We start from the raw sequence: 26,827 nt of genomic DNA, 5'->3' as shown, positions 1-26,827 counted from the left end.
AGGAAAAAGAGAACCCTACCCCTAGTGCTCTGTATCTCTCTTACATACTTATATTTTATTTTGTATTGTAATTATACATTGTATTGCAATTATAATTTCTTATCTTCAGGATCTAGATTAAGGGGAGAACCATACCTTATTCTTCGTGTCCCCTATGGTGCCCAGCACACATTAAATGTTTGTAGAATAAAATTAATAAAAGAGTGATTATTAATTAATTTTATATGTGTAATACTGTGTGGTAGGCACTTATTGGGAGAGTAATCATTAAAGGGCTGGGCCAGCTCCCTCATTTGACTAAGGAAGAAACTGAGGCTCAAAGAATTTGATGATTTGGTCAAAGTCATGTAGCAAATGGGCTACAGAACTAAGATTTTAATTCAAGTCTCCCTAGATCCTGACACAGAGTAGCTAGTGGATAGAGTGCTGTACCTGGAGCCAGAAAGACTCTCTCTCTTCCTAGCTGTGTGGCCCTGGGCATGTCGCTTAATCCTGTTTGCCTCAGAAGGAAATGGCAAACCACTCCAGTATCTTTGCTGAGAAAGTCCCAAGTGAGGTCATAAAAAGTCAGACACAACTGAAAAACAATAAAAGTTCCTGACACAATATTCTATCCCCCACAGCCAGTAGTCATGTCTGCATGACCACCCCGTTGGTCCCCAAGGGCAAGGATTCTCTCAAATACTCAGCATTTCCTTTCATGCTTGCACAGGGATATGCCCCCTACAAAGCTCAATACAAACTTACTAGATGATTTTGTCTTCTTCAGCAACAACAACAATAATAATGATTGATTGAAGTGGCTCAGTGGGCACCAGGAGTGCAGAGCTGAAGTACTAGGAATCTAGTTTTAAAGTGCTTTGAAGGAAACAAATATGGCACAGTGGGAAAAGTCAGAAGACCTGAATTTAAATCCAAGCTTTACTATTTCCCTCCCCCACCTATATGACCTTGGACCTTGCTTTCCTTGTCTGTAAAGTGAGGGGATTGGGAACAGCTAGGTAGCACAGTACCTAGAAGCACCATGCCTGGAGTTGAGAGGACCTGGGTTCAAATCTGGCCTCAGACACTTCCCGTGTGACTTTGGGCCAGTCGCTTAATCCCAATTACTTAGCCCTTGCCACTCTTCTGTCTTAGAATTGATAATAAGATAGAGGGTAAGGGTTTAAAACAAAAATGAGGGGACTGGATTGAGTGATCTTTAAAGTCCTTCCAAGTTCTAAGTCCTAAATTGGAAAGAGAGCAAGATTTTTTTTTAATTGAGCTTACATGACCTAAGGTTCTATTTCCCTAATAAGATGAAATCTCAGTCTGGCAACTTCCAATATCTCTTGACTCTTTTGTGGCTTCTCCACTTTTCAGTGTAGTATTGGGAAGAGGAGCCCTGGCCAAGAGTCAACAGACAAGGGTTCAGGGCCAAATCCTACCAAAAACTCTCTGGGTGAACATAAACAGTTGATCTGAGCTCTTTGGGCCTCAGGTTCCTCTGTCAAATAAATGTTGAACTAGATGGTCTAGTCCCTTCCAGCTTTAATTTCTTTTTTCATGATTCCTATGACAGGAAGCTCAGCAGCCTGAAGAATAGAGAATTCTCCACTTAAATCAGAAAGGGCCCTCTGGCCAAAAGCTGATTATCAAATTATGTCTTCTAAGCTTTGAAAGAAATGTGTATATTTTATGCTCATAAATTCTCCAGCTCTGGCTGTGCAGACGGTAGCATTGCCTGTAGCCTTGGCATTTGGGAAAGGGTAAATTGCTGTAAACAAGATCTCTAATGCAAAGTTGCTGTGATAAACCTTTAATTACTCTTCCCAATAATTGGCATGAAGAATCTTAGAGTTGGAAATCAACGCAGAGGCTATTTGTCCAAACCACGCCTGAATGGGAATCTCTCCTTCAATATATCTGGTTCCAATTTGAAGACCGCCAGCGAGACAGTCAAGTGCCTGCCAAGGCAGCCCATTTCATCATGATGAAGTTTTTCCATACGTACAGCTAACAGCTGCCTCCCCAAAACTGTATGCACTGTGCCCAGTTCTGCCCTCTGGGGCTGAGCAAAACAAGCCTCATCTCTCTTTCTCATGATAAATTTGAGGTTCTTCTAAAGAAGAGGAAGCTGACACTGAGGAAGAAGGAGATACTTGTCCTCCAAGGAATGACAGAGTAGAATCACAAAAGTGATCAGGTGAGAGTTCACCCAGTAAGAGTAAGAACAGGGATGATTAAGGATTCTTTGCATAGAGGTCTTGAGGCACCTCTATGTCAACCCAATAACAACAGAGGTGCTGTTTTCCTACCTTATGTAGGTAAGACAGTTAGCCAAGATGTAACAGGTACCTTCTTAAGTCTTGCCCAAATGGATAACTAGTTTTCACTTCTTTGATGCGTGTGGTTATATGTGTTTCTGCTAGAAGGAATCCAGAAAGTATTGCCAAAAATGACAGTCTTAAGCGAGATACTAAACACCATAGGGCTTCAAGTTGTTTTAATTTTTTTTCCTCATTACTGCCCATTAAAGGCAAGAGACCCAAGAAAGAAAAATGAATTCAGGCAGTGAACAGCTGGCTAAGAAGGTGGTGCCTGAGAATAAGATTTGGATTTCTGGACCATAGATTAAAAATATAGAAATTGGTAACAGATGCTCAAGAATGAAATCATTTCAAAGATGATGGAAAATAAGATTTGTGTGAAGACACTATAGAGGTTGTAGGAGCTACAGGACACTGAGAACTAGAATGTCTTAGCAAGGATAACTTTTGAGGGAATAAGTTCATGTTTGGGGGGTTTTATTGACAAAGATAGTCAAGTGGCTTGCTATTCCCTTCTCTAGCTCATTTTACAGATGAGAAAACTCAGACAAAGAATTAAGTGACTTGCCTAGGGTCACAGAGTTAATAAGTATCTGAGGCCAGATTTGAACTTAGAAAGACAAATCTTCCTCACTCCAAGCCTGGCCTTCTATCCTCTGTGCCACTCAACTGCCCAAGAACTTGTAGTATGTGCAGGGGCCACAATCCAACAAACCATCTCAGCAGATGTGCTAAATCAGGTTGAGAGTAAATGACAGACCTCAAACCTTGTTGAAGAATTAGGGAATGTCTACCCCAGGCAATTAAAGACTTTCCCTGGTGATATGGGCAATTGAGAACAATTTGTTCAATGGCCCTGAAGTTGGCTAAAACAGGTGCTATGGAGCACTTAGAGCTTAATCAGATATGAAAGAGGCCAAAGTCACCCATGGCATCTTGAGCTATCATCAGTCGTCCTGACTTTGGTCTTGCCACTAGATTTAGATGGCTCTGAAAGAAAATGAAATCGATAAATTTGCTGCGCTTCAATATAATTTATGCTTGAGACAAAAGACGTCATCACAGGGATGTCATTTTGGTCCTCTGAGTACAAAAGACAACAATCAAGTTCGTGTGTCCAGCCGCCAATAGAATTCCTCACAAAGCTGCTACAAAATGGTCCTACTCCTTGGAGAAGGACAATGGTCCATCGGGTTTCCATGGACTGCCCACTTTGTGAGCAAAGCCAGTGCATTCTTCATACAGTACAAATGTAATGAGAAGAGGCGTATTTGTTCAGAAAGTTCCAGAGTGTGTTTAGCTTGTTGGTGAATCTAAACCATAGGCTGGTTATGACCAAAGCTTGAAGGAGCTGTGTGAGACTGAGGCAAAGAGGGAACAACTTAAATGGTAGAGGATTCCCTGAGAGCAACCCCAATTCTCTTCTTGGAGATAAGGGAGGGAACTGAGAAGTTATTGAGCACTCTGCTCCTGTATTAACTTATGGGTTTCTCATGGGCATTTGTGTATATGTGTGTGGTGAGTGAAATAAAAGCTGTCCCATCCTAGAGATGAGAGGTCCTACATTCAAATCTGGCCTCAGACTTTTCCTAGCTATGTGACCCTGGACAAGTCATTTAACTCCTATTGTCCAGCCCTTACTGCTCTTCTGCCTTGGGTCCAATACACAGTATTGATTCTAAAACAGAAAGTAAGAATTAAAAAAAAAAAAAAGCTAGAGGGCAACTGGGTAGCTCAGTGGATTGAGAGCCAGGCCTAGAGACGAGAGGTCCTGGGTTCAAATCTGGCCTCAGACACTTCCCAGCTGTGTGACCCTGGGCAAGTCACTTGACCCCCATTGCCTACCCTTACCATTCTTCTGCCTTGGAGCCAAACACAGTATTGGTTCCAAGACAGAAGGTAAGGGTTTAAAAAAAAAAGCTACCTCATCCTTGATACTGAGGTTGAACACTGAATACTTGGGCAAGAATGGGGATCCACATTTGTGAGCTATTTCTAAGTGTGTTGTAGAGATTTCCCTAGAGTATATATTTACTTTGGGATATGAACAGAGAGATATTGACCTCATATGAGCCCAGATTCTGTAAGGGATCTTGAACCATGTACACTATTAGTAATTAGGCAGTAAGCAGGAGTTACAAGAAATATCTAAAACCAAGTCAGATTGAGGCTTCTAACAGAGATCTTGTCTTTGATAAGCAGGAAATTAAACTTAAAAAATATTTAAAATCTGAAGACTCTATCTACCTCGCTTGCTGGTTATTCTGTGTTCTGTGAATCTGGTTCCTAGGAAGAGTGGATTTAGGTGTTTGTGGCGGGGGATTTCCTTCTGAAGAAGAAATGTGTGTTACAATGATGGCTCTGAGAACTAACATTCTTTGTAAGCAAGGAGAAAAAGCCAATCTACTAAGACTTCTTCTCAAGTCTAGTGACAAAATGTGTGAGGTTTTTGCCTTTTCAAAAGAGACTTAAGCCTCTGTCTGGACTTTCGACTAAAAGAAAGGCGGCGGAGCCTACTCTTTCTTTTAGGGGAAAGGGATAGTATCTCAACTGTTGAGTCTAACTGAAACTAGAATCTGGCAACAATTTCCCCAATGAAAACATTGGTTGTTGTTCAGTCATTTTAATCGTGTCCAACTCTTCATGACCCCATTTGAGGTTTTCTTGGCAAAGATACTGGAGTGGTTTGCCATATTCTTCTCCAACTCATTTTACAGATGAGGAAACTGAGGCAAATAGGGTTGTCACCCAGCTCGTAAGAATATGAAGCCAGATTTGAACTCAGGAAGACAAGTTCAGCATCCAGCAGTGATTACAGACAAGCAGAGCATTGCCAAGCAGGGGCCTTGGGAGACCAGCAGAAACCAGACACCATGCTCACACCTGGCAGAGACTATCACTTGGCAGAGACTCCTGGGGCAGAAGCCAGTGAAAGCAGAATAAGAACATGGCCCAAAGACTTGCCTAGCCCTATTGCATTGGAGACCGAGTTAAATGCTCCTCCTCTCATTTGTACCTTGGCCACATGTGTCCTCCATGCATGTTCCCTTCATGTGTCTACTTGTCTCACTAATGGTATGGGTATTTGTGGAAGAGTGTCCTCCAGATTCATGGATGAAATTTTTCATGTGACTTTTCTTACTGTATGAGTTTATGAAATTCCCTCTCTTGATATAGATGAACAATTGTTCTGTAATTTATAATCTTAAGAGTTTACTGGGGGCAGTAAAGGAGTCATCCAGTGTTGTCATTCCATGCTTTGCATCTGCACACAACACCAGCCAGAATGTGTCAGGGATAGAACTAGAACCAAGATGATCTTGACTGAACTGGTCTTCTATCCACTGGGTCACATTGCTTCTTAGAACTTACAGGAACACCTGTGAGACTTCATCTTCTACCCCTAGCTAGTTCTGGTTTGACAATAACTTTTTAGAACCTGGTTATTTCATTTAACATGTTATCTATCCCTCCCAATTCTGTGTGTTCTGTGAATCTGCTTCTCTGTGTCTAGACCACTTTCCCTTCCAGCTGGGGACCAAGACAGATGACCTCACAAGGTTCTTTCAACCTCTTGGAGAGCATGTTCTTGGGATTTTTTAACCCTCAAACTACAAGGGCCTGAGCACAGAGAGCACTTTTCCCCCTCAGGCAGGAGGAGGGAGCTCTCCTGGAGCAACACCACTGACCACTACTTCCTTTCTATGCCCAGGGTCAACACTATGAAGAGGAGAAAAGGGCTCTGAGCCATGAGATTGTAGCCCTCAACAACCACCTCCTAGAAGCCAAGGTGACAATAGATAAGTTGTCAGAGGACAATGTAAGTATTGATTGGGGAGCCCTTTCCCAAGTACTCAGGGTAGCTGTGGGCAAGCCCATTCATTGTATTCAATCCTTCCCCACCTCCACCCAGACACTCCTTCATGTTAACTATCTACATCTGCCCAAGCCTTACAATGTGAAGAGGTTCAGGGAAGAGAGTGCAGAATTTGGACTGTGGGAAGACATCTCTAACTCTCAGGAACACTGAGGAAATTATCATTTGGAAAATGCTGCTCATGGGGCATGATGGGGTTAACTATCACAGGATAGTTTCAAGAGCATTTCTATCACATGGCAGCTCTTTTAGCTTTTGGGGTGGTTGTTGGGGACTAGACCCCAAAGTGAGAGAAAGGAAAAAAATGGTTCAAGTTCAAGGGAAAGAATGGAAATTTATTGAGATAGAGCAGCTTTTCTGACTACAAAATGATTACCCCTTCTCAGCCTTCCACCCTCAAAATGACGGTCATTGCCCTAATTCAGAGCTAGCCTTGCCTTTGGGTAGAACAGACAATTAACTGTCTACAGAGAGACTTCAGGGATACCAACAAGGGGTGCCAAGAAAATCTCTCCCTACCGCCTAGAAGGTTCTGAAGATCTGCTGTCAAGGTCTCATCCTTTTAACTGAAGACTTGGACTCTTTGTTACAGGGAAGCTCCACGTTGTTCATAGCATTCATAGGAAGTTCATAGAATGTTAGTGCTAGAGGGGACTTTCAGAATTCATCTAGTTTTACAGAAAAGAATCAGAGACCCAAGGAGGCAAAATCAGCTATTCAAGGTCACAAAGTCAGGAATTGAACCCAGGTCCTCTGGACTCAGATTCAGTGCTCTTTCATTTCCTGTATCCTGGTGTCTTCAGAAAACCCATTGTAATGTCTTTTCAGGTTTTGATTTTTGGGTGTCCATGAAGGATCTAGGAGCAGATTTGGATTGAAGTTAGGGTAGGGATAATAGTGGGCAAAGTGGTCAAGTTCCATCAGCTATTTGGGAAGAGGGAAGAGAAAGGGACAGGAAACAGGTGAGATGGCATCAAGATGCCAATGGTCTACTTAGAAATGTTGTCAGAGGATAGTGCTACATGATGGATGCCCTTATTGTCCGAGGCTCAGGTTTGGCATACCAAGTACAGGGCCCTCTGGACCATTCTGGGACCATCAATCCTTGAAATAAGGAATGAGCTTTGGATGGAGTTCATTTCCATAGCAACTGAGTGAGGCGGGGTTGTGTTATCACCACAAGTCGTTCTCCATCCAAGCCCATCAAACAGCTGTGTGTGAGGGTAACAGCCTAAACTATGTGCACATGCAACAGAGATTTTTTTAAATCTATCTATAAATTTAATCATTGGTATTCCTACTGTTTGCATCTGTTTTTCCAGCACCCAGAAGGCAGATAGTCACAGATAAGTTCACCAGTTTAGATCTGGGTGACATTAAAGTCAGTTTTTCCCCTGCTCATTTCTTCCCCTAGTATTCTCATCTGTCACTTTTATACCATAATAATAATAATAATAATAATAATAACATATGAATAACAATAATAAACAGATAACAATAATAGAAACATTATTTACTTAATAATAATAATATGATAGAAATATATTAAATAATAGAATAATAGAAATTATAGCTCACATATTTAATATATACAGATTATAGCTCATATATTTAATCATAATAATATATTTCCAGAGTACTTCATGGTGTAAAAATTGCTTTGCTCACAACAGATCTGTCAGGCACAGGTCTAGTAGGTTGTCCAACTTCATTTTATGCATTTTACAAATAACAGAAACTCCTAGAGGTGATGACTTATCCAAAGCTATATATGGTAAGTAAATATCATTGTCAGGACTTGGATTTCTGACCTTCTGATTCTAAGTCCAAATCCAGGGTTCTTTCCCCCTGAACCACTAACTTCTAGGATAGGACTTCCCTGGTATAGAGGAAGGTGAGATATGAATAGGAAATGACCCCTCACACAGTCCAACGATGACACTACTAAACCCTGCTGACAGCAGGAGAATCACAAACACATCTGGCTCTTTTCTTTTCTCATGCTACTTCTGCTGAGCATTTTCCTCAAGTAATTTTTAGAAAGAACTCAGAATAATTTCAAAACACCCACATTCCCCACCCCACCTCCCCCCCCCCCCCCGAACCAGAGGGAGAAAGCACCTCATTCTTGGGAATCTGTTAGCTGGGCTTGTGTGGCAAAGGATCTCAAAGAGAGGAACTTTGCTCAGAAATTAGTTTAGAGAGAGAGAGAAGCTCTGAGGTCACTTCCAAATCTGAGATTCTGTGAGTCTGAGATCTGAAGCTTTGGGAGGGAAGAATGATGCTTCTATGGTTCATGTCCTTTAGAAGCAGCGGAACTAGACCTGGGCTTGGACAGAGGAGGAGCCTGGGATGGGACCTGACAACCTGACCTGGAAGGTCATGGGCACCCAGGCATGGAGATTCCTTTGGGTGCTACAGAAGGTGTAACAGTGAGGTGCCTAATCCCCAAGGAGACCAAAAAGGACCATATCTCAGTCTACAAGGGATTTCAGCACAGAGACATTCCTAAGCTCACCCTTGGTATCAAATGCTGGAATGGCCTGGTTCCCCTATCCCCTCTCTGTCTTCCTCCTGCTGTTTCTCCCAGATGCCCCTATACCTTTGATACACTCACTGCAATGCTGTTCTCCCCGGGTCTTATTTGACTGTCCTCTGGGAACCAGGGAGGTATAGTGGGAAATGCACTGGCCCTTACTATCTGTGTAACCTTGGGCACTTTCCCTTCCTTGGCCTCAGTTTCCTCATCTATAAAATGAGACCGGACCAGATGACCTCAGTTCTAAATCATATAAGATAACACTTCCTTCTGAATTCTTTCCAAAATATAGAAGTTCAGAGTACAAAGGGACTTTAGAATATAAAATGTTGGGTGGTGGCTAGATGGTTCAGTGGATTAAGAGCCAGGCCTAGAGACAGGAGGTCCTGGCTTCAAATATGACCTCAGACATTTTGTGACCCTGAGCAAGTCACTTAACCCTCTTTGCTTAGCCCTTACTGTTCTTCTGTCTTGGAACCAATCCATAATATTGAGTCTAAGACAGAAGGTAAGGGTTTAAATTTATATGCATATATAATGTTACATTCCTAGCTGTTTGACCCTAGGCAAGTCACTGAGTAGTTACTAAGACAGAAAGTTAAGAGTTAAAAAAAAAAAAGAATATAAAATGTTGGCAAAGGAGACTTAGACATTAACGAGCATGGCTTCTTCATTGGACGTGTTGAATAAAGGGAAAAATCTTGCCCAAGGTTTCACATAGTAGTAGAAAAAATATTTTTCTGTTAGCCTTCCAATTATTCATTATGTTGCTTTCTTTTTTAAATTTCTTTTTCTTATTACAAAGAATTCTCTTCTGCTCCGGGTAAGCCAGGTTCCAGTGCTGAGCTCAAAAGCAGAGGAAATCCACCATGGGCTATTCCCAAGCTAGGAGCCTTCCTTTTAGAGGTCACTACCAATAATGAGCCATTTTGAGCCCCACATGCCAATCAGCCTTCTCTTGTTTTTTAGGAACTCTATAGGAAGGACTGCAATCTAGCTGCTCAGCTGCTTCAGTGCAGCAAGACCTACGACAGGTCCCACACAGTGTCAGAGGTAATGTGACCAACTTTTGTGCCTTTGCCAAGAAACAGTGTTGCCTGGGCTGTGGACACTGTGTGGTCCCTCCCTGGGCTCTGCCCCCAGCCAGACCTGCCATTTGGTGGGGGACGGTGATTAAAGGGAGAATTTAGATAGAGCAGGTTGCCATAGGGGGTGGAGAACCAGTCAGAGGAGAAGCTTTGAAGGTCCTGATTCTCTTTTTCCTCAAAAATCCTAAAAAAGGGGGGGAGGAATAGGGGGAGACAAGTCCCAGTTAAAATTTCAGGTCTCTTAAAAGACCTTTATTGGCCCTATATGAGGGCTAAGACTTCCCCTGAAATCAAGCAAAATCCTTCTTCCACCCAAGACTATTAAATTCCTAATCCAGTTGGTCACAAATACCTTCAAGGCTGGGGCAGACAGACCCTGCAATAGGTAACCGTTTGTTATTTTTAATAAAAGAATTTCCTTTTTAGAATGATTATTAATGATTTAGAACAAATGTGCCAAACTCACAGCAGGCTGCTGAGTGTGGTCAGAGGCAAATTAAATATAATTGGGAAATGTTTAAGAAAATAAACAAAAATATAACATAGATAATTGTATTCATTTATAATTTTCTAAGTCAATATATGGCCTAGAGGGATTATTTCTATTTGAGTTGGATACCACTGGACTAGGAAGGAAGAAATGATCAGAAATAATTCTCATAATTAAAAGCCCTCCTCAGATGCCTCAGCCTGTTGGGTAGAGGTCCACTGTGGGACTCATGCCACATATTTCTGTTGCCCAAAGATGAGACTACCTAAGCGTGGAAATGCACATTGCCAGAGTCTCTGAGAAGCAAAGTGACTGCATAAAGTTGCATCAGTAATAAGAGGTAGAGTTGACATCTGAACCCATGTTTTCTGACTTCAAAATCGGGGTTCTACTACTTTCTATATCAAGATGTTGTCAGACCAATTTTTTTAGAAGTCCTTTTGGAAGTGAGTTTTATTATTTTAAGTCTTGGGCCTTTAATCAAGGAAAATGGCATCCACGTAATTTACCTTGGACTGAGCTGGGCCTAAAGAAGAGGCTTCTTTGGAACAGCTCAGTAAATTCATGCTCAGCCTCCTCCATGAGAAGCTCCATGTCTTCTTCCCCTCACACAGCTTCTTCCCTAAACCTTTGGTATTGGCCAATAGTGGCCAATGAAAATTAGGCCTTCATGAAAGTTAGGACTTCACTTTGACCAGAGGATTGGTCCTGTCCAATGACCTCTCCCTCCCTTCTTACCTCTCAATGCACCCACCTTCTAGGAGTCTCTCCTACCTGATCCTTACCCTCATCCTATACCCCTCTCTTTCCCATCTCACAGCCTTCTTGTCATTTCATTCCCTCCCACCAATCTACCTCATCTCTACTATCCTACTTCCCTCCCATTCCTTCCCTTATCATCTCCCATTGCCCATTTCTACTTTTCTACTGACTGTTTGTCTAGACTGAGCCCTACACCAATAATTCTCCACTTATTCAAGTTGCTGAGAGTCAACAAACAAGTCAACGTTTATTAAGTACCTACTCTGTTATCACTCACTGTGCTAAGTGCTGGAGATACAAAGGAAGATGGAAAAACAGACTGTCTACACACACACACACACACACACACACACAAATACATACTAGTACTTCAAGAATTTGTGAGTGTGTTCCCTTCTTTGACATCCACTCTTTGTTGACACAGATCACAACCCTTCCATGCCTGAGAAAATGGTTTAATAGACTGCTATCTAATCAACATCATTCATCATGCCTTTCAAATTTTTTCATTGTTATTGTTTTTGCTTTTATCGTCATTATTAGAGGGGCATCATGACATAGTAGAGAGACAGCTGGCCTCAAAGCCAGCAAGACCTGAGTTCAGGTCCTGCCTCTGACACATTCTGGCCGTGTGACTTTATTTTTTTATCCTGCTTGTATTCTTTTAAATTTAATAGTTTGCAGAGTATTCCACAGGTAGATATATGTTTATAATTGAACAAAAGTACTGAAGTATTAGCTCATTTTTGACCAATCTCACTGACAGGATCTTTGGGAAAACTCCAGTAGTAGATGTTATTCATCTTTTGTTTTCAGACTACCAATGATATCACAGACTATGATAGTATTGACTCTTATATTTAACCTTTACATTCTATCCTAGTAGCAACTCTAAGGCAGAAGGGCAAAGGGTAGGCAAATGGAGTTAGGTGACTTGCCCAGGGTCTGGCTGGGTGACTTTAAATAAATCTATTAACCTCTCTTTTCTCCAGGCCACTTAATTAAGATTATGTAACTTGCAGAGAAAATATTAACCTATACTGGTAAAGGGAATTCCTTCACCTGGAAGTTCCCTGTACCAGTGTTATCATAGGTCCATTCTCTAGCCTTCATTAGAGGAATAGTCAACATTTTTTTGACCGAGGCCATTCTTTTAACTGTCAAGTAAAAGGTACCATGGATAAGATGCCATCTGTGTCAATAAAATGAAGTCACAAATCCTTGAAATATTTTTAAAAAGCAATAGCTCACACTTCCCTTTTTTAAAAATGTTTTTTACATGTGGATACAATTTTTAATAATCATTCTCTGACAGTTTACAATCCATGTTCTCTCCTTCCTAGCTCTTCTCCCTCCCCAAGAAGAAAGGTACTATGATATAGGTTGTACTTGTGTGACCATACAATATATAATTCCACATTGGTCATGTTGTGAAAGAAGACACATACGGCTTACACTAGAGAGAAATTCATGGAGGAAATAAAATAAAGAATAATATACCTTAATCTGTATTCAGACTCCATTAGTTCTTTCTGTAGTAGTAGGTAGGCTCACTCTTCTCTTAACACTTTGAGCTTTGCAAAATACCTTTTTTCTAACTATCCTGTGGGACAGGATGATGCCCATTTTGCAGATGATAGGCCTGAAGCTCCCAGAAGACCTGCCCAGAGTCACTAACTAGTGCCCAACAGAGTCACAATTCAAACTTTGATGTCACAACTACCAGGCTAGCGTTCTTTCTGATAAATCATGCTGCTCAGGATATGTGGGCTTTCCTAAAAGCAAAATGACAAAATAGATCAAACAGTAGTGTGATGATTGCAGTGTGCCTGCCTCAGATCTCACACACACACACATGCACACACACACACACACACACACACACACACACCACCAGAACACGGCAGGCACAATTCTCTTGATTTGTCATTGGTGGGGAGGCCACCAGTCTCATTTTGCTTGCTTTTCTTCCTCCAATCTTTGTTGCATCTGTAGCTGCTGTAACTAATATTGCTGCTGGCAGAGCCTGTCCGTGGCTGTGGGGTCAGCAATATTACCTGCCTTATTTCAGGTGGAGGTGACAGGGAGGGGAATAATGGGAAGCAGAGATGGGATGAGAGTTTGGCCTGGAGGCTGAGGGATGGAGTGTGTCTAGAAAAAGCCAGGGCTATGAGTACAGGGAAATCCTAAAGGGCTCCGCGTTTGGAAATGCAAAAAGTCTTCTCTGCCAAAGTCTTTTGGCCTATGGAATTCCCATAGATTCCCATAGCAGAGATGCCCCAGCTATAGTGGGGATTAGAGGGAAAGAGCAGAGAAGATGAATGAGTGAGTAAATAAAAGCACTTACTAAGCACCTTAGGATAAACACTGAGCTGAGTGCTGCAGGGAATGATTAGATTTAGGACCTTAACAGAAGTTTGAAAGTGATCTTAGAATTATAGAAAATATATCAATGCTGGAGGGGGTCTTAGGGATCACTGAATTTAACCCCATTATTTTAAAAATGGCAAAACCAAGATGTGGAGAAGGGAAAGAGAGCCAAAGGTTTCCCAACAAGTCCCTGGCAGAGCCCAAATCTGACTCTTGATGTTTATGATTCAGCCTGAAAACTCTAAAAGAAGGTGTTTTGGTTTTTGGTTTTTAAAAAATATTTCCATGTAGGTGAAGGCTGGATTCCACTATTGGTAGTAGGGGTGGGGGAGGGTGAAAGGGAAACAAGGGGAGGCCCTGGAAACTTTTTCCTGAAATCTAGGGCTAGTTCCCAAGCACCTCAGAAATATCCAAGATGGTTGTTTTTAGACAGTGTTCCCCAACGGCCCTCCCTCACCACGCCCTCGCACTGTTTCATGAGCACCAGCTGCTAGTTTGTCCATGATGGCCTGCTTGGATGCTGAGACTGACTTTGACCCTTGCTTTTCCCCTCTCTTCCCTCCCGGCCTCACCTCTCTGTATTCCAGCTGCCTTCTGATTTTCAGGAGCGGGTCAGCCTCCATATGGAAAAACACGGCTGCGGCCTCCCGGCCCCCCTCTGCCACCCATCCTTTGCCGACACCATCCCCACGTGCGTCATTTCTCAGGTTCTAGAGAAGCCTGAACCCAGCAGCCTGTCCTCCCATCTGTCCAACGCCTCAGCCAGGGACCTGGCCTTCCGGGAGGCGGCCGAGAAAGCCGGCCCTCGGACCCACTTCAAGTCAGACATCTACTGCAGCGACACGGCACTGTACTGCCCGGAGGAGCGCCGGAGGGACCGTCGGCCCAGCGTGGACATGCAGGTGAAGGACGTGGGCTTTCTCCGGTCCCAGCACTCCACGGACAGCACGGCCGAAGAAGACGGCTTCCACTCGAGCTTCTCCCACGAGGCCTTCCCCGAGTACGTGGCCTCCCTGCCCACGTCGAGCTCTTATTCCAGCTTCAGCGTAACCTCAGAGGAGAAGGAGCACGCCCAGGCCAGCACGCTGACCGCGTCTCAACAGGCCATCTATCTGAACAGCCGGGACGAGATCTTCAACCGCCAGGCGGCCGCGGCCTACGAGCGGCCCTGCAGCCCGTGCTTTGCCACGGTCCAGCCCCAGCAGCACGTGGAGCTGGGCCCGGAGGGCCAGGCTACGCCCCCCTTTGTCAGGACGCTGTCCCCCTACGCCGGGGACCCCTTCCGCTTCCCTGCCACCCTGGAGGCCCAGCAAGCCCTGGTGGCCCAGAAGCTCCGGAGCGAGAGCCGCGGCGCCCACCGCTCGGACGACGAGCTGCCGGGTCGGTGGCGGTCTCTGACTGTCGAGGACATCGGTGCCTACTCCTATCCCGAGGCTGGCCGCATCTCCCCCCACAGCTTCCCCGAGCAGTACTTTACCGGCAGCCCTGGCAAGAAGGCAGACAGTCGGGCCAGCCCCATCTACCCGAGCTATAAGGCGGACAGTTTCTCAGAGGGAGATGACCTCTCCCAGGGCCAGCTGGTGGACTCCTGCTTCCTGCCCGAGGACAGCAACCTGAATCTGAACATAAGCCCTGGCCGCCCGCCGGACCAACTGCCCGCCTACGCGCCCAGTGAGGCTGGCAGCGAGAGGCTCACGGTTCAGATGTGTGGGGATGGCAGGGTGAGCCCTGGCCCCGAGGGAAGCCCCAGGCTGGCTGGCACCTATGCCAATGTAAGCCCCGCAAGCTCAGCGGGTTCCCTTGAGCCAAGTTCCATGGAAGCATCCCCAGAAATCCACCTTTCTTCCAAGGAGCCCGGCCTCCACCCATCCCTCCACAGCAAACAGCAGCAGTTTCAACGGACTCCGAGTACCGGCCTGAGCCGGAAGGACAGTCTGACCAAAGCACAGTTCTACGGGACCCTCCTCAACTAAGCCTCCCCAAGAATGCAATAAAGTACCACACTGGAATAATGCTTGGGCCACCAAAACCAGAGGCCAGCAAGAAAGACAGACAGACAGAGAGAGAGAGAGAGAGAGAGACAGAGAGAGAGACAGAGAGAGAGACAGAGACAGAGAGAGACAGAGAGACAGAGAGAGACAGAGAGAGACAGAGAAAGGGAGAGAACACTTTCTCCTTTTCCACATGCCCACCCCAACCCACTTTCCCCTGGGGATAAAAAAGTTTGCAGCACCAAGAGCATTTTTTTCACACAAACATCTTTTCCACCTATGAAATGAACCCCCTTTTATAGATCTAAACTATTTTTATAAAGAAAAGTGGTATTTATTAATACACAGCCTCCAGCTCTCTGGACAGTGAGCTATCTTTTCCCTTTGAGTGCATTTTCAAACAAAAATCTCCTTTATTTTTCTGCATGAGGGCCACTTGTGCCTACCTCTTGGAGGGAAAGGATGGAGCCACTTCAGTAGAGAAAACACACACACACACACACACACACACACACACACACACACACCAAGATAGAAATGTCCACAAACCGCAGAACAAAGCAATCCCAGGAACCATCCTGGGTAAAACTTGAAAGGGGATTAGAAAGGGGAGGGACAGGGGAAGGGGAGAGTCTATTTTTAAAAGTATAAAAGAGACAAGCCCCACGGTCTTTCATAATATCCTATTTATGAGTAAAACCTGACTGCCCAATGCGAGGCAGGTGTTTGGTTCTCCTATCCCATCGTATTCCTGCTTTCCTACTCTCAGTTGTCTACTACCTCAGACATAATTGAGGTGTTCTTTGTCACCGATTTTCTGTAGGCTTGCGTTTATATCGTCCATGATGCATGCACTGTCCCACTTAGTACTGTATTTTGCATTACTTAATAAAAGAAACAGATGGACAGAGTTTGACACGTCTGGTTTTTGGCCTTGTGAAAGTTTATCCTGGGGAAATGAGATTATTAGCCTTGGCCCATCCAACTGCTTCCCCTCAAAAACAATAAGGACTCGGCGGGAAGGGAGATAGGACGGTGTGGGATGAGGTGGGCCAAAAAGAGATGTTTTGAGGGAGAGAAAACCAAGCCCAAAGCCAGGATGTGGATTGAAATTCTGAACACAGATGGAGACCAAGGGCTAGACAAATACTTCATTCTGGAAATATTTATTAAGCATTACTGTATGCAGACCACCCTATCAAGCACTGGGGGCACGCCAGAGTTTAAGTTAGACATGGTCCCTGCCCTCGTGGGCAGGATAAAATGAGACAACAGGTGCTCTGTGATACGCTGTTGTTCAGACTTTTTTCAGTTGAGTCTAACTTTTTTTTTTAATTAAAAAACTTTACCTTCCATCTTGGAATCAATAGTGTGTATTGGCTCCAAGGCAGAAGAGCGGTAAGGGCTAGGCAATGAGGGTTAAGTGATCTGTCCAGGGCCACAAAGCTAGGAAGTGTCTGAGGTCAAATTTGAACCCAGGACCTCCCATCTTTGGGCCTGACTCTCAGTCCACTGAGCCACCCAGCTGCTCCCTTGAGTCTAACTCTTAATGACCCCATCATGGGTTTTCATTACTGGAGTGGTTTGCCATTTCCATCTCTAGTTCATTTTATAGATCAGGAACCTGAGGCAAACAGGGTTAAGTAACTTCCCAGGACTGCTAGTGTCTGAGGCCGAATTTCAACTCAGGAAGAGGAGACTTCCTAGTGGAAGACTTAGCACTCCAATTAACCGTGCCACCTAGCTGATCCCTATGACATACTATTTTTGCCTTGTAAATATATTAGGTTTAAATGAAGTGCTGAGTGAGTTCTGAGGAGGAGGGCTCTTACTGCCCTGGGGCATCATTAAGGGCTCCATAATGGCCGTGGCATTTGATTTGGGTTTACAAAGAGCCTGAGAACTTAACTCATCCCTGGCTGGCTTCAGACCAATGGCCCAGGTCTCTGGGGGTTCCAAAAGCAATGGCTGACAATGGATTTCATAGGAGCCTCTGCTGGATCAGATAGTGGGGCTGGCAGGAGAGAGAGAGAGAGAGAGAGAGAGAGAGAGAGAGAGAGAGAGAGAGAGAGAGAGAGAGAGAGAGAGAGAGAGAGAGAGAGNAGTCAGTTGCATCAACCTCTTCTCTAGGCTATGAGAAAAATTGCTCTCTCTCGGATGCCTAGGAATGTCACAGGTTTTTTCTTCCTGTTCCTCTAGACCAGGGGTCAGCAACGTATGGCTCTTTTGAGGGCCAGATATGGCTCTTTCTGCAGGAGCCATAAAGTCAATTTTTTTCAGGCGCTGTTACAGGAGCGCGCACTGTGAGCACTGCACGGCTCTCACGAAATTACATTTTAAAAAATGTGGCGTTTATGGCTCTCACGGCCAAAACGGTTGCCAATCCCTGCTCTAGGTGGTTACTTCCATAGAAGCCCAAAGAGAATTGATTGGCTTTGTGGAGAAGGGAAATGCAAACTTTATGCCCTGGCTTCAGTGTTAACCGTTCTGAACACAAGCCACATCCCCACCAGCTGGCCAGTTCTTTTCAAGCAGGGATCATTTCATTCTCTCTTCAGGTGTACCCTCAGTATCTACTACAATGCCTGGCACATAGTAGGCACCTCAGAAATAGATGTGGATGGATTGATTTCCTGCTGTTCAAGCCTTAGCATACATATCTCATCCTCTTCTGCAGCATCTATACACACACACACACACACACACAATCATAGTATCATAAGACTTACAGCTAGAAGGAACTTCAGAGACCATCTTGCCCAACACCCTCGTCTCACAAGTGAGAAAATTGGGGTCCTAGGGAAATGCAGGGATGTATCTAATGTTTCTCTCATCTAAACTCAGACATCATGTAGCACTTTTGTCCAAACCATAGACTCCAGCACTTATTAATCTTGTTTCACAATATCATTGGCAATAAAAATTATTATTCTATGGAATATGACTTTTTTAATACAAGGGTTTGTCATTTGGTCAGGATGAATCTTCTCTCTACCAAAGGAGACTGTAGTCCTTCTACGTTTTAATTTTTTTTTTACAATTTTTAGATTTTGCAACTTAAGAGACGGTCTTCATGAGTCAGTGTGGCTAACAAATTCTTCATCACTTTATGGCCAACCTGGTGATGTCTCTCCGAGCTTAGCTGGTCTGGCCTTTTAGATGCCAAGTCCATTGCTGAGCCTCTACTTGAAGTTTTTCTAGCTTGGCTGGATGTTTTCAAGTCAGTAAGTGCCCTGACAGATTTCTTTTCGTGGTTTGCGGCTTTCTGGATGGTTTCATGAAACCATGTTTAAGGACCAGAGGAGATGGCAGTCCTTTTGTCGACCCATATCAACCTTCAGAGAATATATGGCCGCTTAGAGGCTGGCCAGTGAAACTGATCAGGGGTCCTATTTGATCTGATGCCCAAAGGCCCTGAATTCATGCAATTAGGTTTTCTTTTTAAGTCTCTCTCTTCGAAGCTGTGAGGGCAGTTTTCAGGCTGAGAGACCTGGTTGAGTAAATACATAGAATCAAGACTTAGAGCTAGAGGGGAACTTAGTGATCACCTGGCCCAGTGTTCTCACTTTGTGGATGAGGAAACTGAGCCCAGATGAAGAAGACATTTGCTCAATATCCCACAAATTTTAAAAAATAATAATATTTGCTGATACTTACATGGCCTTTTATGGTTTACAAAGCACCTTGCAGATACTTTTCATCACAATAACAGAGGTAAGTATTATGGGTATATTAATCTCATTTTATACTTCAGGAAACTGAGGTTCGGGAGATTATAATTGCCCAAGTTCAACATAGCCACCAAATAAGAGTATGTTCGAGGCAAAAGAGAGCTCACTGGGGCCCTTTTTAGATAAGTGGCTTGCCAGTGGCATGTAACAGAAACAGGATTTGGACTGGGTTCTCTGACTCCAAATCCAGTGCTCTTTTTACACCTGTCAACTGGTGTCTCACTGTGGACAAGGTGTTTGTACGTATCGTGACTTTGTGCAATCAAAAACTCAGTGTATGCAGGTAGGTGTTCTGTTTTTTGTCTAGCCTGACTGACAGAAAAGACAAATCATTATTTTCACTAATAATAACCTAGAGTAGCTTAAGGTTTACAAGGCCCTTTCCTTACAACAGCTCTAGGAGAAAGGCAAGGCAAATATCGTGAATCTCCAATTCAAAAGAAAATCAAGCCCAAGTTTAAGATGTAAAGTCCTTGAGGTCAGATGCTGTTTTGGTTTTTATCTTTATATCCCCAGAATCTAGGGTACACTTAATAAATACTTGATGAGATTAACTGAGTGACATTCTACATTGTATTCTACTTATCTGTGTACATATCATTGCTACCCATCCAGTAGACTGGAAGATGGAAGACAGGGACCACAATTTTTTCATCTTCTCCCTAATGCTCAGCACAATACCTGGAATAATAATTCATAATAAATAATTACATAATACTGAATAAATAATAATAAATATATTTTAAATTTGGTATGACTTGCAAAATATTTGAAGTGCTCTAGAGCTGTCCAAAAAGGGAATGGATTGCCTTGGGAGATAGTAAGTTTCTCATCTCTGGAGCTATCCAAGTAAACAATGAATGACCACTCGTTGAGATGTCACAGAAGGGATTCAGGTTGGACTAGTGGACCTAGCAGGTCTCTTCCAGTTTTGAGACCTTTTCATTTCTGTGCTGACCTATCAAACTGAGAAAATGGATGTTGTTTGACTGGTGTAGAGACATGGACAAGAGAATCCGATTCTATCAAATGTTTACTGTGAATCAGATCCTGTAGTTGGCACTTCTCTAGAGATAAAAGTGAATACTATATAGCCTTTGTAGAAAGATGCTCTAACTCACAAACCAGACTCCAAAGTCTGTGACTAGAGCCCATGTCATGAAATCACATCTAGTTGTGACAACGTTGTGGTTCTTTGTAGGTTTGGGGCAAGAAGGATGCTCTGGTGACCCTATATGCTCCTCTTCTCTTTTCCTAGGAGCCCTTCACATATTTGTCCTACCAGGAGATATATTCCCTAACATCTATAGTAACCCAGTCCCAGAATTCCTAATCTTTTACACCAATTGAACAAATATTAACCAAATGCAACTCTAGGCCAAGTTCAGCCTTGAGGATACAAAGATTGAAAAAATGACAGTCATGAGCTTACAGTCTACATGTTTGTACAAAAAATGTGATACGAGGTAAAAGAGGGATCCAGACAAAGTACTCTGGGGAACTGAAGTTCTTTCTTAGGCCTAACCTAATCCAATTGCAGACAGATTATATGATCATGTGATATTATATGATAAAATAGATTTACACCTGGAAAGAACCTTACAGGTTATCTAGTCCATGCTCATCATTTTATAGATGAAGAAATTAAAGTCTAAGGTCACATAGGTTGTAAGTTACAGAGGCAGGATTTGAATTCTGGTCCACTAATCTCAAATCTTACTTTCAGGGGGGCTCCCTATCACGTCTTTTGATACAAATTCCTGGTTTAGGACAGAAGCTGTGGTCCAGGGGATATCCTCTTACTGAGCCCGTTGGCAATGTGTGAAAGCAATCAAGCTGGGGCATTTGGTACTCTATGTCCTGACTTTGTTGGAACAAGGGATTGAATTTCTGTGTGTGTCTGTGTGTCCCAAGTTCACAGGAAGAATGACAATGTCTCTCATCCCATAAAGCGGGAGACTTGGGGTTACTGCCGACAACTGATGTCATCTCGCTTGGCCACAAATGTCCTCACTTCGTGCATCATGATCACTCTGTCTATAGTTCAGGCCAAAGAGAAGCCACCTAGAGTGGTTTCTGATACTTCAGGGCTTCACTCAGATTTGTTCTGAAATGCCTCTACTTGAGTTGTCATTACTAAGTATCTAATACTGACTTTGCCCCCAACGAATCTCAGCTGGCAAGACCATTCCTCTCAATGAGTCATAGTTTTCCCATATGTACAGTAAGGACATTAGACTCAATTACCAAAGTTGCTCTTCATTCTAAAATCCTCTATCTTGGGGGCAGCTGGGTAGCTCAATGGATTGAGATTCAGGCCCAGAGATCGGAGTTCCTGGGTTCAAATTTGACCTCAGATTCTTCCTACCTGGGTGACCCTGGGCAAGTCACTTAACACCCATTGCCTAGTCCTTACCACTCATCTTCCTTGGAACCAGTACTTTTAGTATTGATTCCAAGATGGAAGGTAAAGGTTAAACAAAATTCCTCCGCCTTAATCCTTAATCAAAGGAACACATAGAAAAGTCTGTGAGCAGCATTGTTGATGTTTATCAACCAAAGAATTATGGATTTGGAGTCCATAGACCTGGGTTGAAATCCTAACTGCTATTTGCTATTTGTAAGGCACTGGAAAGGCCAATTCTTCTGAGCATCTTTTTTTTTTAATTCTAAAATAAGAAGTTTGGACTAAGTGGTCTCTAAGGTCCCTCCTAACTCCAAATCTTACATTCCTCCCTGCCTGCTGCTTCTTTCTCTACCCAGAATGTACTTTGCCATCACAGGTGGTGAAGGCAAGAATTCAATGCAATTTAAACAATGATTAAGCACCTACTGTGTGCCAAGGCACTGTACTGGGTTCTGAGGATAAAAATGCAATGAATGAGACAATCCATGAACCAAACACCTTATGCTCCAGAGACACCATGAAAAGTGCACACAAATGCAAAGCATGGCTTGAGACCAATTGGGGTGGGTGGATGGGAGATCAGTAAAAGGCTGCCAAGGGCTATTAAAGGCAAAGAAGGGGAGGAAAGAGTTCTCCAGGCAGGGGGACCAGCCTGTGCAAAAGCTGTAAGAAATGGAATGCCACATGTGTCAAGCAGCTAGTAGGCCACTGTGAATGGAACAGAAGGTGCATATAGGAGAGAAACATGAAATAAGGTGAGGTAAGTGAGACAAGCTTCATTTTCTTAAGAGGTGAAGTATCAGTTCCAGGGCAGAAGAGCAGTAAGATCTAAGCAGGGGTCACACAGTTAAGAAGTGTCTGAGGCTAGATTTGAATCCAAGTCCTCTTGACTCCATGCCTGGCTCTCTATCCACTGAGCTGCCTCGTTGCCTCTATGAGGCAAGCTTGAAATGCTCCGGGGGCCACTGAAGATGTGGCTAGGTCAGTGACGTGGTTGCACTCTGGGCCTTAGAAAGATCCATTTGACAGCTATGTTGGAGGTAAAAAGACTAAAAGTAGGAAGAGCCACCAGGTGGCTATTAGGAGAGTCCAGGTAATGAATGCAGACTTGAAAGGGATGTGGTGGCTGTGTGAATGGAGAGAAGGGATAGATTCTAGAATTGTGGAGGTAAAAACAACAAGATTTGGAACTGATTGGGCCAAGAACTTGGCTCTGACAGCTGTTCATCTCTCACTATGTAGTCTAAAGTTTTGCTCTAATAATTTTGATTTAATACTATTCAGACTCAGTGGCTCACCAAGCCAGTTTTAATAGCCCAAGTCTGCTGTACCATATGAACCATCTCTTTTATAATTCAATTCAACAAACACTACATATAGGGCAACTGGGTAGCACAGTGGATAGAGCACCAGGCCTGGAGTTGGGAGGTCCTGGATTCAAATGTGGCTTTAAACACTTCCTAGCTGTGTGACCCTGGGTAAGTCATTCAGCTCCATTTACCTACCCCTTGCCCTACTATCTGAGAATTGTTACTGTGACAGAAAGTAAGGGTTTAAATAAATAAGCACTAAATATGTGTAAGACATTCTGGCCTCTGTGAGAGGTTTTTTTTTAAACAGTTCTTGGGCTCAAGAGGTATATAATATATTCCATAACACCACCCCTACCCCCACTAAAGTATGCATGGTTACACCTTAATGGAGTGGAAAGAACACTGGATTTAAGTCTGAAGATTTGTGTTCTAGTCCCACCATTGCTACTTATTAGGAGTGTGACCTTGGACAAGTCACTTAATCATTAAGTCTTTACTATGCGCCAAGCCTTGTGCTAAACAATAGAGATAACGAAGGCAAAAAACAAAACACTCTTTGACCTCAAAGAACCTACATTCTAATGGGAAGACAATACAAATGTACAAAGTTGCATGAAACATATACAAATAAAAAGCAAGGTATCTTTGGAGGGGAAGGCACGAGCAGCTGAGGGCAGTAGGAAAGGACCTCATGAAGGATGTAAACTTTGAATTGATTCTGGAAGAAAAACAGGTTCCAGAAAACAGAAGAATGGAGGGAGGACATTCCAGGCATGGAGGTGGGAAATGAAGCATCATATTTGAGAAATAGCAAGCAGGCCAGTAGAACTAGACCAAAATAATATGCAAGTAAATGGAAAGGGGGTAAAGAGCTCAAATGCCAAATAGAATATACATTTGATCCTAGAGGCAATAGGAAACAACTAAAATTTATGAAGCCTCAGTTTTGTCATCAGTGAAGTAGATACAAAACTAAAAGAAAACAAGCTCTACCTTCGAAGAGGTTATGGTTTACAGGTTTTATCCAGTAGGGTACAGAGAGAACTTAATGCAGAGTAGTTTTAAGAGACAGAGAATGTCAATAATTGAAGGAGGCAGAGGAAAGAAGGGAGAAACAGAAGCCTCCAGGAGAAAGTGGACAAGAATATTTTGAAGAAAGCTAGAGAGGGGGCAACTGGGTGACTCAGTGGATTGAGAGCCAGGCCTAGAGACAGGAGGTCCTAAGTTCAAATTTGGCTTCAGACACTTCCTAGCTATGTGACCCTGGGCAAGTCACTTAACCCCCATTATCTTGCCCTTACTGCTCTTCTGCCTTGGAAACCAACACATAGTATTAATTCTAAGACAGAAGGTAAGTGTTTTGTTGTTGTTTTTTTTTTAAAGAAAGCTAGAGAATCTTCAAAATGCCAGGGCACTAGCACCCCTACAGGATAGTTATGAAGATCAAAGGATAGAACACAGACATTGGGCACCCTTTCCCATCTTCTCACTTTTGCTCATGCTGTTCCCTTTAGCTTCCTCCACATGCCCTCACTAAAATAAGAAGCATTCTTCAAATACCTGTTCAAATGTCATAAATGACCTTTCTTTCCACAGACCACAAAAGCGTCTTATACTATTCTGGAGCCATATTTGTTTTCTGTTCTGGCCCTCTCGTTTCAATGGTTTGAGAAACTCTCAAACAATGGCATTTGGTGACACTCAACAGCTTTTCCTTTCAGAGTTTCCAAGAGCCCTGGGAAGTTCAGTGAGCCTGGGATCCCCAACCAGCATTGCCCCAAACTCGCTTAGCCCTCTACTGAAACATTATGCTGACTCCCCTATCCTCTCTCTCATTAAACTGTGAGGTCAGTGAGGACGGGAACCTCTCATTTATGTGTGTCTCCCTCTCAATGTTAACATTGGTGTCAGGAACACTTTGGGGGTTCAAGAAATATTTTTTTTGGAGTCAAAGGTGATGTTCTAGTTGTTGTGATTGGGAGAACAATGATTTAATGGCTTTTTCCTCTGATAAAAGACATTCAAAATCCAACTCCAAAAAATTCTTGATGGTGGGGACCCTCTATGTCATCTTTGTATTTCCAGAACTCTGGGCAGAGAGCCCTGAATGTGAAACATTGTGGACCATCAGGTAAGGCAGTTTCCCACTACACACATGAGGACAGCTTCATTGGCCTCAATTCCACGTAGGCAGGGACCATTTCTTTGTCAAGCTTTCCTCTGCTCCAGCACTCAGAATGCAATTAAGCATTTACTAAACATTTGTTGAATGGAATCAAAATACCTCACAGCATCATAGGCTGCAGAATGTCAGAGCAAGAAGGGACCAAAACCCAGGTCATGTGTGGACTATTATTTTTAATTCTCTAATTTCAATTCTCTAAAACATTTTTAATCCTCTAAATTTTCTAATTTAATTCTAAGTTGAGTGCTAATTTTAATGCTATTTCAATTCTAATTTAATTCATAAATTATTCATTTTAATAACTCCAGGAGAAATGTACAGCTCCCATTTTAGTCACAAAGTTAAGCTTCCTATCAACTGGAGTCTTAGGCAAAAGATAATTTCCCCCAACATGGGGTTCTAGCAGAGACAGAGGGACCACCTATCAGGTATATTGTAGGGGGGATTCCTCTTCAGATTTCACCAAGTGACCCTTCTAAGATTCTGTGGTGATTCCATGAGCACTTATTTTCTGTCCACATGTCTCACAATGCACTTGCCACCTTGTGCTTTGTTGTCAATACTTTCTCTGATGCCTTATCCTAGAATGGAGATGGCCTAAATTCTTGAAGGCTAGAGCAATGGAGCACAATCTTCCCAAGCTGGAAAAGCTCTGAGTGTAAGCCCAGCAAAAGATTAGGGGTGCAAGAACCATGGAGGGAGGGGATCACTACTGGAAAGTCGGCTCCTTTAGGGATGGATTTCTTTGGCCATAGCAACTCATGAAACTAATCCTGGGAGGGCGGCTCAAGGTGACACAGTGGCTGGAGATCCAGGAGGAACTGGATTCAAATCTAACCTTGGATCCTTCCTAGCTGTGTGACCCTGGGCAAGTCATGCAGTGCGCCTGCATGGAGGAGAAGGCCCATACTTATGAAATCACAAATCTCCTGGAGTTCTTACCAAATTCTTACTATGTTCTAGATTTGGGTTGTGGCAGGGGTAGGATTCAAACCCACACCACTGAAGTGATTAGACCCTAAATCTAGCACCTTAAACCATTTGACCATGTATGGGGTGTTCCTGGAGGACTAGCTTGCCAAACCCTTTTCAGAGCTATTCATCCATTTTGGGTATCTATCTTTCACCCAACTCTCACCTGTGACTCCAAGAAGCTGTTGCAGGCAAAGCAGCCAAATACAGCAAAGTCATCTCAACAGATGGGTCATACCCAGATGAGGATAACCAACAAGCCTCAAACCCGTCAAAGAGCTGGGGGGATGTCTATCCCATGCATGTGAACACTTCCTCAGTGTAGAATGGGTGGATGAGAACAATTTGTTCCAATGCCCATAAAGGAAGCTGAAGCAGGTGATTTGGAATGCTTAGAGTTTGGTCAGACATCGAAGATGTCAACGTCTTCCTCGTATCCCAGACCACTGTCAGTCGTCCTGACTTTGGTCTTGCCACTAGACTTAGATGATTCTGGAAGAGTCATTGAAGAAGTCAAGGACTTTGTGCAACTGCCTCCAATTCACAAAAAAGACATCAACTGTGATGTCTTTGGTCCTCATTGAAAACAAAGGATGGATAATAATGTTCTAGACACTGCTGAGCACTGGGGATATAAATATAAACAAGCCAAACAGTCCAAGTCCTGAAAGAGTTCATATTCTAATGAGAAAAGACAACACATAAGGAAGGGGCTGACACTCAGCATGGAGATGGCCAGAAAGTGCCCTGTGGGGCCTTATGACCAGAACTAAACTAAACACAGCCAACACAC

General features: G+C 43.3%; 1 protein-coding gene across 1 annotated transcript in view; it reads left to right on the top strand.

The window, feature by feature from the left end:
* BEGAIN (brain enriched guanylate kinase associated) overlaps nucleotides 1-15,408 on the top strand; it is a 111,733-nt gene extending 96,325 nt beyond the window's left edge. Inside the window, exons 5-7 of the mRNA XM_044659904.1 lie at nucleotides 6,022-6,129; nucleotides 9,695-9,778; nucleotides 14,023-15,408. Of these exons, the coding sequence (XP_044515839.1) occupies nucleotides 6,022-6,129; nucleotides 9,695-9,778; nucleotides 14,023-15,408 (1,578 nt within the window). The remainder of the gene's footprint in view (nucleotides 1-6,021; nucleotides 6,130-9,694; nucleotides 9,779-14,022) is intronic.
* Nucleotides 15,409-26,827: the final 11,419 nt, after the last annotated feature.

The sequence above is a fragment of the Gracilinanus agilis genome, chromosome 2 (assembly GCF_016433145.1).
Source record: "Gracilinanus agilis isolate LMUSP501 chromosome 2, AgileGrace, whole genome shotgun sequence".
NCBI lineage: Eukaryota > Metazoa > Chordata > Mammalia > Didelphimorphia > Didelphidae > Gracilinanus > Gracilinanus agilis.
This window is presented reverse-complemented; position numbering and strand designations above follow the sequence as displayed.